The sequence below is a fragment of the Excalfactoria chinensis genome, chromosome 17 (genome assembly GCF_039878825.1).
Source record: "Excalfactoria chinensis isolate bCotChi1 chromosome 17, bCotChi1.hap2, whole genome shotgun sequence".
Classification (NCBI taxonomy): Eukaryota; Metazoa; Chordata; class Aves; order Galliformes; family Phasianidae; genus Excalfactoria; species Excalfactoria chinensis.
Genome location: NC_092841.1, coordinates 2,278,484 through 2,291,426, shown reverse-complemented (window position 1 = coordinate 2,291,426; position 12,943 = coordinate 2,278,484). Strand labels below are relative to the sequence as shown.

Sequence of the window (12,943 nt, the reverse complement as noted above, 5' to 3'; positions counted from 1 at the left end):
ATACAGCTGGGCCACTTCAAGCCTCAGAGCTCTAATCTGCCTTGTCTGGATTAAAGAGCAGCAATTTGTTCGACGTCCTTTAACAGAGGAGCGCCAGTTGGGTGCTCTCCATGGCGTGTGGCCGTTTCCTGCCTATGGTCCATTTAGAGGCGAAGCTCCCGGAGCCTCCCCTGCTGACAGGAGCCAAACCCAAGCAGTTTCCCGGAGACAAAAGGCCGGTGCTTCCCTCTAATAAGGCAGCTACCGAGGTCTGGAAATGATTTTAAAATTCCTTCACATTATTCAAGGCAGAAGAATTACTCAAATGGTGCTTTAAGCAAAACAGCGTTCTTAGGTTGCCAAGGCAGTAAACACCAGCTTTGGGAAATGCAGTAAGATTTCAACATCTGTTTTGGAGCTGATATTTTAACCATTCTGTGTTTATTTTAATGCCGGGTTGGCCACTTCCCAGTCCTGAAGAAAAGACAGAAGGGCGAGTCCATTCCTGAATGGATGCTCTGCATCAGCTCTCCCATTCTTTATTTTTGCTTTGTTTTGCTTTGTTCTGTATTACTGGTGAAATATCTGGATGTTTGTCCTGTCTGGACTTCGCGAACAATAGCAGAGCTTTGCAGATCATCACGGAAAGCACCGTGCGTGCTCCAAGGAGCAGCAAGAAAGATAAGAAGGCAATCAGCTGTTGGTCCCTGGTGCTTTCAGGAACACGATGTCAGCACAGCAGCAGCCTTGCAGATAACCTTGGCTGTGTTTGTCCCACTTGTGCAGGCGGGCACACAGCCACATGCCCAAAGGGCTGCACACCAAGCTGCAGCCTTTCACCCTATCTGGCTCTGATCTTCTCCTGCCCTGCGACAACTCACCTTCAAGAAGCTGTGGAGAATTTCAATGGGATTGTGCCTTATTTAGGATAGCAAATGGAGCGAATTCAGCTGTGGGTTAAATCATTGCTGCTGCTCCATGCGTTGGCTGGAAGGCATTGGCAGCATGAAGGAGCCATGTTTCACTTGGGAGAGTGGCATCCTCAGCATGGGATGCTCACACGGTAACCAGGTGTTGCTTCTGCCCTGGAGTGGATGAGGAAATAGGTTTCCAGTCCTCAGGTTGTGTTATGTGAGTGAAATAGTTTATGCAAAGCATTTTTCCAGCAAGATTCCTCTTGGCTCTATTAGAGCAAAAGAGTTTGCTGTGTCTTGAGCAGACAATGTGTAGACTTGACTTGAGAATGTATCCTTTACAGGACACGCATAGATGGGGACATCCAGCACATGAGGTCATCACGAACTGCTTCCAAAGGAATACAGCATAGGATTCAAATCAAACTTTAGAGGCACTGCAAGGCCTTGACACCATGAAGAGGATAACTTCAGGGCGGGCTGCTTCTTGCTTGTGTAGTTCTGCAAATCAGACTGCCAGCTGCTTCGGTCCGAAAGCCCAGCATCACTCGTTGCTTTTGGAAGTCTCATCTCGCTGTTATTTCCAAGGCTTACTCAGATTTGTTGAACCTTAAAATGTCTTGCCGAGCAGTTTCTGAACGTTTGTGGAATTTAGTGTCTGTGTTTGTCTTAGGGGAAAAAAAAAAAGGGCAATTTATAGAGCTTCAGTTTTTACTAGATAAAAATATATTTACAGAAAGAAAGAACCCTTTTCCACCTCCTTCAACTCCAGCTGACATTTTGGCTTTATCTTAGATATTAAAATAAAAACCTCAGCTTGTTCTTGTTTATTAAAAAAAGAAAAAGAAAAAAGAAAAAGATCTATTATTACTATTTAAATACCCTTAAAAGAATTTAAGGAAAGAAAAAAAAATAGCTTAACCTTAACATTCATGATGAATGGTGAAGTCTGTTCTTTGACGCTGCATATGGTATAGGGACATGCCTGGTTCTCTGCAGGGTTGACTTCCGAGATGATTTAAGCTGGTACGAAGCAATTAAGCAATAGGAACTCAATGTGAAAACGCTTTAATGCCTGTTCTGCACCCAGCAGTGAACGAATACTGGAGAGCTGGGTCCTGTTTCCCTAAAGAGACTTGGTTTGTTTTCAGAGATCAAACAGGACACCTCTGCCAAGTGACCAGGATTTATCGGTGCCTGCTTGCAGCAATCCCAGGCTCTCTCTTGGAGAAGCAAAGAGTTTGGAAGCGGCGCTCTGTGGGCTTAACTTGCAGCTATTCAAAATGTGGCCAAGAAGTCATCCAACAGCCAGGCACTTGTATTCTTACAGTGTATAAACACTTAGGGAACAGCTGAAAGATGTTCCTTGTGTTCCGTGCTGACTGCTGTGAGGGAGCACAGGTGCTTCGTGTGCCATGAAGGAGCCCATGGATGCAAACCCTTGGTAGAAATGCAGAGCTGAGGTTTTCCCAGCTCCTTGTGTATCGCTTGGGAACGACCTCGTCTGTTCTTCACTTAATTATAAACCGTGTGAAGAAAAAGATTTGCATTGATTAAACTGACTTTCAAGCTGTTGGGAACTGCACAGAATAAACAGAGCAGACTGCAGTGCTTGGAACCAGGTGATTCTCCAGAGTACGTCTCTCTATGGTATTGCTTAAAAACACCGCTGACCTAATTATGACATAGTTAACATGCATCTAGTAATTAGCCGGTATTATAGTGTCTGCTCTGGGCTTGACAGGGCTCCTTCCTGGGGCTTTTTTGATGCTGGATCATCCCTCACCATGTGCTTTGCTTTGCAAGTTATCAGCCTTACACGACACTTGAAAATCTCCGACAACCTGGCGATCCCCATCCGGGCAGGGAGATGGCAGGATGTGGAAGACATGTGGGAAATAACAAAGAACCAGACCAGTTACAGTCCTCATAATGGGCCATTAAATTGTTTTACTGTTCAGCTTCTCTGTAAAATATCAATTATCTCAATGGTTGTAATGTAATCAAAGCAATTACATTCCAAAGGCTCGCATGTGAAAACCAGAGCTTTGTAAATGGGAACCCAGCCCCAAGTAGTTGAGTCGCTCTGTTTGCGTTTAAAAGTTTCTCCAGATGACTATTTCTTTTTTTCTTTAATGGCATTACAATTGGAGAACTGTTAAAGGTTTTTGTGTGTGTTTGAGGTTCAGGGTGTGTTTGGAGCTTGGCTGCAGACAACGTCTGAACAACGGAACAAGCAAAGCCGCTCATGCCAGTCGGAAAGCAGGCAGGGCCACGGCCGTGGGAAGCAGGGAAAGCCCTGCTGTGAGTCCTGGCCCCAGCTCCAGCCACTTGCATTTCCTCTGCTGGTGGATAATTGTGACTTGCCGTTCCCAGCGTTATGAAAACCTCGGTAAAGTTGTGTTTCCATTGATCTGAATAGAGCCTACTCCATTCGGTTGCAGTGGAACTGAGTTCAGTCCCATTTTGTCGGGGGCTGAATTACTCTTGTTGCCACTGAACATAATTTTCTGCAATGAAAAATTCAGGTGTGCAGTTTTGAACCATTGTTGTTCTGAAAGCTGCCTGCCCGCTCCATTGGTGTCAGTGCTTCAGAGGTATGCGTCCACACAACAGGTCTTCTATTCCACTGTTGTTTCTTCTTGGCAACTGGAAGCCTACAGAAGGTCTGATGGCCCATTCTTTTATTTGTTGATAAGATAGGACCCCCCAAAATGGCTTTCTTTCAAACTTAGATTACTATTATAGCATAGCAACAGCACTGCATGGTATGCTTTAAGACAAGAACCAGACGTGTCCAGCCCCAAGGAGGCCAGAACAGTAGGGTAGCAGACATGAGCAGATCAGAGGAGGTGGTGCTCAATCTTGTTACAGCCCAAGTGGATGCTGGGGAAGAAGTGAGTGTTTTGGGAAGAGGTGAAGGACGTTAACCTGTGTGGAGATAAATGTTGCTATTCTTGTCAAATGATTAAGGAAATGGAGGATTCTTGGCTCTAACTGGGAGGTAATTTCCCTAGGGTGAGGCAGGAAGATGCAACGGAAGTGTTAATGCTGGAATGGAGTGTTTGGGAACTGGGAAACAAAAAGAAAATCCAGGAATGCTCCTAAATGTGCATCAGTTGTGGGGGGATTTTTGCATCTGCAGACAAAAATAGCGAGCAGAGTTTGGTCTGAGGGCCTCCCTGAAGCTCACTGAACTCGGCATGAACTGCTTCTGCCTCCATAAGCCCTGCACTTATTGAGCTCTGTGTCCTGAGGGCAGCTGGGACAGCGTGGAAAGTGTCACATGTTCACTGCTCCTTTTTAAACACTAAAGCTAAATGTTCACATTGCTTAGAAGACACTGAAGTTGGTTTGAAGGAAAGTTCTCCATCTGCTGTCACATCATTGTCCGCTTGTGCCAGTTCTGCTGGCCCTGAGGTCCATATGCAACCAGTCTCCCCTTGTGCAATGGACCAACAGGCAGTCAGGTTGCTGGTGGTTCCCCAGTTCCCTGCAGGACATCAGTTTCTCCTCTTCTGCTTTCCTTGAACAGGGCCCCGTTTCTGGTCCCTGTTACATCTGGGAGGCAGTGGTCTGCCCATTGGCTTTTTCTGCATGCACAACTTGGGAGCATGGCATTGGAAGCAAGGGGCTGCTAACAAAGTCTCTTGCTCAGCTTTGCTTTGTTGACCTTTACAGGTAGAGACAATTAGCAGTAATTCATTAGGAAGAAGCAAATTAAATATTTAAAAAGCAGAAGAGCCACCATCTGCAGCCCAATGTAAGAGCTGCTCAAAGCAGAGCATGCCTTGTTTGGCAGAGCAAGCCTCGTCTTCTGCACAGAGCAGTGCAGGAGGTTTGCAGCACTGCTTTTATGGCAGATAAGCCCCACACTGCTGAGTTCTTGGTGCACAGCTTGCAGTGGCCCAGCTGGGCCCTCTAACACCTCTTTCCTTCTCTCTTCCCCACTGCAGGTGCTTTGCTGCTGGGAGGAATCCTCTATTCCTGGCAGTTCCCTCATTTCAACGCGCTGAGCTGGGGGCTGCGTGAGGATTACTCACGGGGAGGATACTGCATGATGTCAGTGACCCACCCGGAGCTGTGCAGGCGGGTTGCTCTGCGTCACTGCGTGGCCTTAATCGGACTCTGCACAATGGCTCCCATCCTGGACATCACCACGTGGACTTTCCCCATCATTTCACTCCCCCTTAACCTGTACATCTCCTACCTCGGCTTTCGGTTCTACAAGGACGCAGACCGCAGCAGCTCCAGGAAGCTCTTCTTCTGCAGCCTCTGGCATTTGCCCTTGCTGCTGCTGGTCATGTTCTCCTGCAAGAAGTCTCTTCTGGAGAAGGAAGAGAAAGGTGATGCGCTCAGTGGAAGTCATGGGAGGGCTATGGAAATTAGATTGCCTTAAATGTCAATTACTCGTCGTCCTCGTGACACGTCAGGTAGTATATTTTAGTAATTACAAGGGGGAAACCTGTGGGATCTGTTAGAAGAAGAATCATTTGTGCCTGGTGACCACATGATAATTTTCTACTTTCTTCTTAAAGGGAATAGGCGTGAGAGCTTCGGGCTTTCATTTGCCACAGGCCCATTCACTCATCACAGATTCAAATGCAGCCTGTGTGTAGAAGCACATCAACTTTCAGACGGCCTTCCAAGATCCTTGTGGGTCCTGGGTCCTCCTGTCACAAGCGCACATACACTTGGCAAAGTCAGGAAGTGACAGATGATTTGCCACCCCTGCCCCAAGAGCCCTTTCCTAGATGAGGCTTTAAGGCTCATGGTGGGTTCGGTGAGCTGGTTTTGTCTTGTTCCCTGCTGTCCCTGCTCTGTTCTTACACAGAAGCCTTCATCTTCTGAGGCTTTTCCCTATCAGTTGCTTTTCCCAAGGTTCTCATCCACCCCAATAGAGTTGTAGCTTTCATATCATTTTCACAAGGCTTTTCACTGCTAAAGGAGTTAGGAAAGCTGTCTTTCAGCACGCCACACATCAGCATTTACGCAGCCTCCCAATGTTCACTGTTCTGTAGGACACACTGGAACACTCCCATAGCCCACTGTACATCCATCACAGAGCACTTCCATCACTAAGCTTTGAGCCCTGTGTGTCAGAGCTTCAGCTGACACAAAATAAACCTACTGTTGCTTTGGAAATGTATTGGAAAAGGTAAGGGCCTGGCCGCAGAGTCTGGTCTTTATAAGGCTTTTCTCTGCTGATGTGCCTTGTGCCACCCATTCAGGCTGTGTCTCCAGGTGAGCTCTGGGCATCAACAGTTAGATCTGTGTTTGGTATCACACCACAGTGATTCACAGAGGTCTCACTTGGGGTTTGTCATCAGGAAGGAAACTCTTTACAGAAGAAAAACGTTAGGATTTGTAGCTAATGTCATCATGTTCACATTGCTGATGCAGCCGATGTCTCTCCAAAGAAACTCTTAGGGATGGTCCCTTAGGGATAGTCTTATTAGGAAAACACATCATCTTTGTTAGCTGACAGATGAAATGCATTTCTAGCCATGATTTGATGTGGTTGTGCTGCCCATCAGGGGTTGTGCCAGCCCTCAGTGTGCCTCAGGAGGGCTTTGACCAGCGGGTGCTGCCAGGCACAGCAGCACCCAGCAGAGACAGTGACCTGCCACCATTGTGTGATGGTTACCACCTGTTGGAGCTTGATGTGTCCTCCTGCCAAGAATTCTTTCCCATGTGGGCAGCGCGGTTGTGCATCACCCCAAGGGCACAGCAATACCTGAAATGGGAGACAGCTTCCCTAATCAGATCCCAAATAAAACCCTCCAAGGCACATCACAGCTCTGCCACCACGAGCGCATCATGCTGCTGTAAACGCTCCATGGTGGGTTGGATGCCACGCACCCAACCTCTGCTCTGTTACACTGGTTTAAATGCAGAGTGGCACCATTAACCCCTGTACTGGTGGCAGAGGTGCTGGCACAGCAGGGCCACCTGTTCTACTACAGGCATTGGGGTTGAGTTCCCTGTCTTTGTGCAGCTCCGTTGTTCTGGGTTACTGGGTGGAACACTTTGTGGGTATATCTCAATACTGTACAGCTGTGCAGCTACTTCATTTTAAAAATGCATCAGGTCTTCTCTGCAATAAAGAGCACACTGTACAGGAAGACAGCAGCGCTTGGAAGTCGTTTGTTTTCAACAGCTTGTGTAGAATTGAAGCTCTGGCACTGTTCATCACGGAGGTATTTTGCAATAGTTCTGTGGCATTTCTCCCTGCAACAATAACTCTTCTTGATCCTTAAGGGCGAGGGCAGCTTGCAGAATGGTGGCTGGTTGTGCAAAAAGTGCATTGAAAGCAGGTCGTGTGTGAGTGGAAAGTGTTTGTGCAAAGCCAAAGAATTTGGTGAACCTTTAGCTGGGAGAGGAACCTGAAAATAGCAGACAGCTCACAAAGGCTGCGGGTTTGGCTGCCAGAGGCAGAAAGTGGGGCTGAAGCTGTGGTTTTCTCCTAGGTCATGGTCAGCCCAGCTTTGGGATGGCCTGTGAGGTTGGGGTGCTGTCCTACCACACTCAGCTGTGATTAAAGGGCCTGAGGACGTGCCTGTGGTTCGGTTTTGAAGTGTGGCCACCTCCTTTTCTTGGGCCAAAACGTGTAACATTCACAGGTGTGGGGCCAGACGGGAGCTCTGTAATCACCACTGAGCGTCTGCAAAACACAGGTCACAGAATTGCACCATCACCATCGCCTGGGCAGCTTGGCCTGCAGGGAGGGCCTGTTGCTAGAATGAATGGATCTGCAATCTGAAGGTAAAAATACCCCTTTTTTTTTGGAGGGGGGACTTGAAGAAAATGCTTTCTTTCAGCTCAGTGTGTTACACTGCTGCATACGCTTTAGAAATGAAAACTTTGCCCAGCTGAAAACGTCAAGACTCAGAACTGCAGCGCTGCTGGTAGCTGTAATTATGGTCCATCTGGTTGATGCTGTTACAGCATTTTGCAAAGGAAATCCCTCACTGGCAGCACTGCACCTCCAGAAGCCTGTGTTGGGGCTCACAGAGGGATCTGGGCCAGTGGCTTTAGGTGAAGCTTGGTTCTGTTTGTGCTTTAAACATTCCGTATGACTCCAAGCATGGTGCTGTGGATGAAGCGGTAGCCCTAAGGTTCGAGCAATCTTCATTCTTTCCAGACCTCTGCTTAAGAAATACAATCCATCTGTAAAATGGGGATGATGATATTTTGCCTGGCTGGACGAGCTCACGTTTCTGTCAGTCCCTTTGCCGTTATCTCCTGCAGCCCTTAAAGACGTGCTGGCGATGGAGCAGCATTACGATGGCCAGCTCCAACAGCTTCTGCTCCTTGTGCTGATCTTCAGCAAATCATTTAATCTTGGAACAATGCCTGCCTGGCAGGACGGGGAAGGCTCAGCTGTGTGATTGCCGCTGCCCAAGCTGCCAGACTGTTGAATGGATCCACTCTGTGTCTGTTGCAACCCCATGTGATGGGCATCCCATAGAACAGCCTCACTGGTGACTTCATTCATGCAGGAATGAGGAAACCTGATGGGGGTTTGAAACCATTTCTCCTCGTCCTATCACAACAGACCCTACTAAAGAGTCTATCCAAAGAACTCAGCCATCCTACTCCAGCATCCCAGAGCCACAGACTGCCCTCTGATACCCATATGTTGGACACAGCTGGCAGGAGCAGCCCATCAGCTTTGCCTCACGTGCTTTTTCGCCTCCTCTGGTTTTCTGCTCCCGGAATGAACTGTTTGCACTGAAGATTTTCCAGCCCCAGTCAGTGCCTCGGGCTGGTTTGAAGCTCGCAGTGTTTCGAAAGGCACAGTTGGACTGTTTCACAGAGCAGGGTTGGCAGAACCAGCAGCTTTCCCACAACGTGGCAATGTTTTTCCTCCTGCTTATAACCAGCTCTGGCACCTCCAGGCCTTGGAATGAGAACTGAGGCTCTGGCAGTGGGTTCACTGGGTTTGGGTTGGTGTGTTGAACTGCTCTGTGCAGAGCCTCGTGTTCACAGCCTCTGAAAGGTCACTGATGGCACACGCTGCTGCAAGGAGCTGGGGCCTTCCTGCAGCGTTGCCCAATGGTGAGGTCCATTCTGGCCACCATTCATGTTTTCAGTGCTTTCTATTGTAACTACAGCGCGCCTTGGATATGAGTTATGTGCTACAAAATCCACTGCTCGTACCAGTATAAACTGCAGCTGGAGCCGGGCTGCCTTTTCCTTAAACAGAAACACAGACTTTGGGGAATGGCCCTGAGTGACTGAAAACAGCATCATAGAATCATTAAGATTGGAAAAGACCACTCCAATTATCAAGTCCAACTGCCAACCCAACACTGCCCACATCCTTCAGTGCCACATCTCCATGGTTCTGGAACACCTCCAGGGATGGTGACTCCCCCCAGCCCTTTGAGCAGCTATGCCAATGTGCCACTGCTCCTTTGGAGAAGAAACTTGTCCTAACATCCAACCTGAAAGGTCCCTGTCTAAACTGGAGCCTGCCAAGCTGAGGCAGGCTGCGGCAGCAGGATGCTGGGGCCACACAGTCACGCTGGGGCAGAGGGAGGAATGGTGGTTCGGTTCTCTGCTGCTCAACCTGTGCCGAAGCAGAGAGAAGCCACCAGCCCTGGGATGCTTTGCTTATGATGGGGATGGCAGGAAGGCCATGCTGGTGGATGGACGGACAGGTGGACAGGCAGTCTGCTGCTTGCCAGGGCACAGGGCTGAACCTGGCCTGGCCGTGATGGCACTGAACTCCCTCTGTTGACTTCTCCTGAAGTTGCACCCCATAATCCAATTGCGTCCCTGTCTCTGGTAATAAATAGCACCTTTAGTAAATGTTTTTAGTCCTTCCTAAACCGCAGCCCCGACCGATTATTGCTGCTTTTGTAGCCTGAACAGAGCTGGGTTTATTTATAATTGCACCCTGCTGCTGTGCTCATAATGATTTTCCCTGCTGCATCCCATGCGGTCCCGTGCTACAAAACCGCGTTTTCATAGTAGCTGTTGTTGGTTTTAATCACTTGGTTTTGGGATGATATATTAATAGCAGTATCTGCGTGAGGCTTTCAAGTGTTTTCTTTTCCAAAACATTTACAACAAAAGCTGAGCTTTAGCCCCAATAAAACGTGTGTTTCCTTTGGCTCCGCTCTTCCGTGATGAATCCAATGAAGTGACGCTCAGCTGAGTTCATCCCAGCGCCTCCCGTCCTGAACAGCCCCCAAATTGGACCCAAATGTGTCATTCTGAGGTACCTGAGGCTCCAGCAGCGCAGTGCTTGGCACGGTTGGAGCCTGGAGTTGCCCATGGATCAGCTGCATGAGGCCGTGCTGACCTGAAGTCTCACTGTGCAGATGTTGGTTCGCACCTTGCCATTGTAAAAGCCAGCAGTTTGTTACAGTGCCATTCACAGAGGGCAGTGGTGATGGAGCTGGCTTGATGCACTCAGGAAGGGCAACCACTGCATCAGAAGTAAATGCAGAATAACTCATCTCCTTCCTGACCGCTGGCAGCACTCCCTCCGAGCAGGACACCTTCCTGCAGGCTGGAGAGCAACAAAAATCCACCCCAAAATGCACTTTTGCATGAATGAAACGAAACACTGAAGAGGCTGAGGCCGCTGCTGATGACATTCAGGACCCCACAGCCCTCCCCGGGGCCGCGGCGGTGTGTCAGCCCCATGTGGGTCATTGATGGGCACGACAGGAGATGTGAAAGCATCTGCTGGGTCCCTGCCTGAGCCTTTCAGTACAGTTACTCCCCTTGCTAATAATTGTCTGTGTTCTGTCATCTAGAAAGGGACTTTGTGTGCCTCCCAGGTATTCTAATGCTAATTTGTTTAGTTAAAAAGGAGAAGAGGCTAAACAGATGTGAACCATTTGGTTAGGTTGTAGTTCATTTGTTAGGAAGTGCAAAGGATTCTTGGCAGGATATTAAATATTACCTTGGCTGCTCACAAACACTTCATATTTCAAGAGAGGAAGGGAGGTAGGGACTGCACTCCATAAATCAGCCTTTTCAAAGAGACAGAAAAAGGCAAACATTTGATAAATCTGTGTCATTATCCTTCGAGATCAAAGGGGGTTTTACATATGTATTTATGCAACTGGCAACCTAGGAGACAATAATAACAAACATAGATCTCTGACAGCCTTACAAAAATAAAAATTAGCCGCTTCTAATCTGTAATTATCTGTGCGAGGCAGGAGGCTGCGAGCGGCGGAGCTTCGAGTCGCTGATGCTGAGACGGTGAGCGAATGTGAAGTCATGAATAAACACAGAGGAAGCGCTGAGTGCGAGAGGAGCCGCGGGTGGGAGCCGGGCATGTCCCCATTCACGGACCCGGGCTCTGTTTGGGTCCATAGGAGGCGGTGCCGATCGGAACCAGGATGCCGAGGGAAGCGGTGCGTCCTGATGTGCCGATTGCCTGCTGAGGATCTGCGGTGATAAGAAGGTTGCCAGCCCTGCTTGTGTGTGAGTTACAGATGCCCACCCTCACCCCAGTGAGTCTAAGATTAAGCCGACTCATTTGGTACAGCCTCGTAACTACAGGAGACAACCGATAGGAAAGGGGTGAAACCTGGAAAGAGGTTTGTGCCCTGCAGGACAAAGAGGAGCACTGGCAGGTTTCTGTAATCCAGGGCAGAGCTTAGCAGAGGGATTGAAACAGAAGCTCAGACAGAGAGGAGAAATCCAGTTGCAGGAAAAGAACTCCAAGGACAAAGCAATGCAGCCACAGAAATTAGAGATGGAGAAGTAGCATTATGTCATCTCGCCTTTCCTTCTAGCCGGTCTCTGGGCTGATTTCCTATTCTCTTGTGCTGTTTGAAAATGACTTCAGCAACTTGGTCTCTGCTTGTTCCCATGGGGAACTTCCACAGCCTATAGATTTCCCTGGTAGGAAACTCTTCTTGACAGTCAGGCTCTATTTTCCTTTGCTCGATTCCATCACATCACTCCTACTTACGCCTCCTTGGAGCACCCTAAACGCTCTTCCCCACTGAAGTCTGTGGAGTTATGCGAGCAGTAAATTCGGCCCTTGGCACTCGGAGAAATAGATATTAAAACCCTGGGGACAAATTAGGGGATGAGGGGAGGGAGGGCAGCGGGGGAAAGGAAATGGTTTCAGGTTGAGAGAAACAAGATCTCCTCTTACATCTGCACAGAGGCGCTGCCCACTGCCCGGCTCTGTATTGGGGTGCACGGCCCCAAGCACCGCTGTGGCTGGGGCAAGGGCAGGGGAAATGGAGCAATGAGGGACATCAGTGTGCTGTGAGCATTAAGGACAAAAGCATATATAGGCAGACACACATCTACATATGCAATAGTATGCAGAAGCCCCAGGCCAAACCCTACATACAGCTCAGTGTGCTGCAGGTGCTGTATGTTCCCCCAAAGCAGGAGGTTTTGGCTGGCCACCTCCTCTCTGACCAGGTCTCTTGCATGCCACAGCACTCCTGGGTGAAACAGCCCAAGGATCTTCCCATGAACACACACATTGATGAGCATCATTCAATGCGAGATGGCTTTTCAGACCACATCAGGAAAATAGCATCTCTATGGAGTGAAACCAGGAGCTCCCAGCCATGATTTTGGGTGCCTGCCCCAAGCAGGTCTTATGAAGAGCTGTGTGTGCCCTGCCATAAACCTGCAAGCTTCCACACTTCAGAAATACGAACCACTTTGCGTTTCAGAACTGTTGGACAGTTAACTTCCACCAAAAGAACAGATGGATTTTCTACCTGGGTCCACAAAAAGCCCAGAGGATGGGGAATAGGAGATGCTATGCAGGGTGATCCTCCAAGGAGGTGCTGGAAGCACAACGAGCACTGCAGCCCCACACTTCTATTTGTGCCCTTCCTCCCCATTGATGCTCCATAGAGCTGCCCCCCCTCTGCCCGGACCCCTCAGTGATAACTCTCTCCTTTGCCACTCCTAAGGAGAAAACTCCCAACTGCAGAAGATACAATTACAGTAAAACCTGTCTTGGGGCTATTTTGCTTAAAAAGCCAATCCAACTTTTACAAGCTACAGCTGACATATATTAAGAGCTTAAACCAAACTTTCTATGA

At 48.6% G+C, this 12,943-nt stretch overlaps 1 protein-coding gene across 1 annotated transcript in view; it reads left to right on the top strand.

Moving 5' to 3' along the window:
- COX10 (cytochrome c oxidase assembly factor heme A:farnesyltransferase COX10) overlaps positions 1 to 7,683 on the top strand; it is a 92,825-nt gene extending 85,142 nt beyond the window's left edge. Inside the window, exon 7 of the mRNA XM_072352256.1 lies at positions 4,850 to 7,683. Within this exon, the coding sequence (XP_072208357.1) occupies positions 4,850 to 5,292 (443 nt within the window). The 3' untranslated portion in view covers positions 5,293 to 7,683. The remainder of the gene's footprint in view (positions 1 to 4,849) is intronic.
- The last annotated feature ends 5,260 nt before the right edge of the window (positions 7,684 to 12,943 follow it).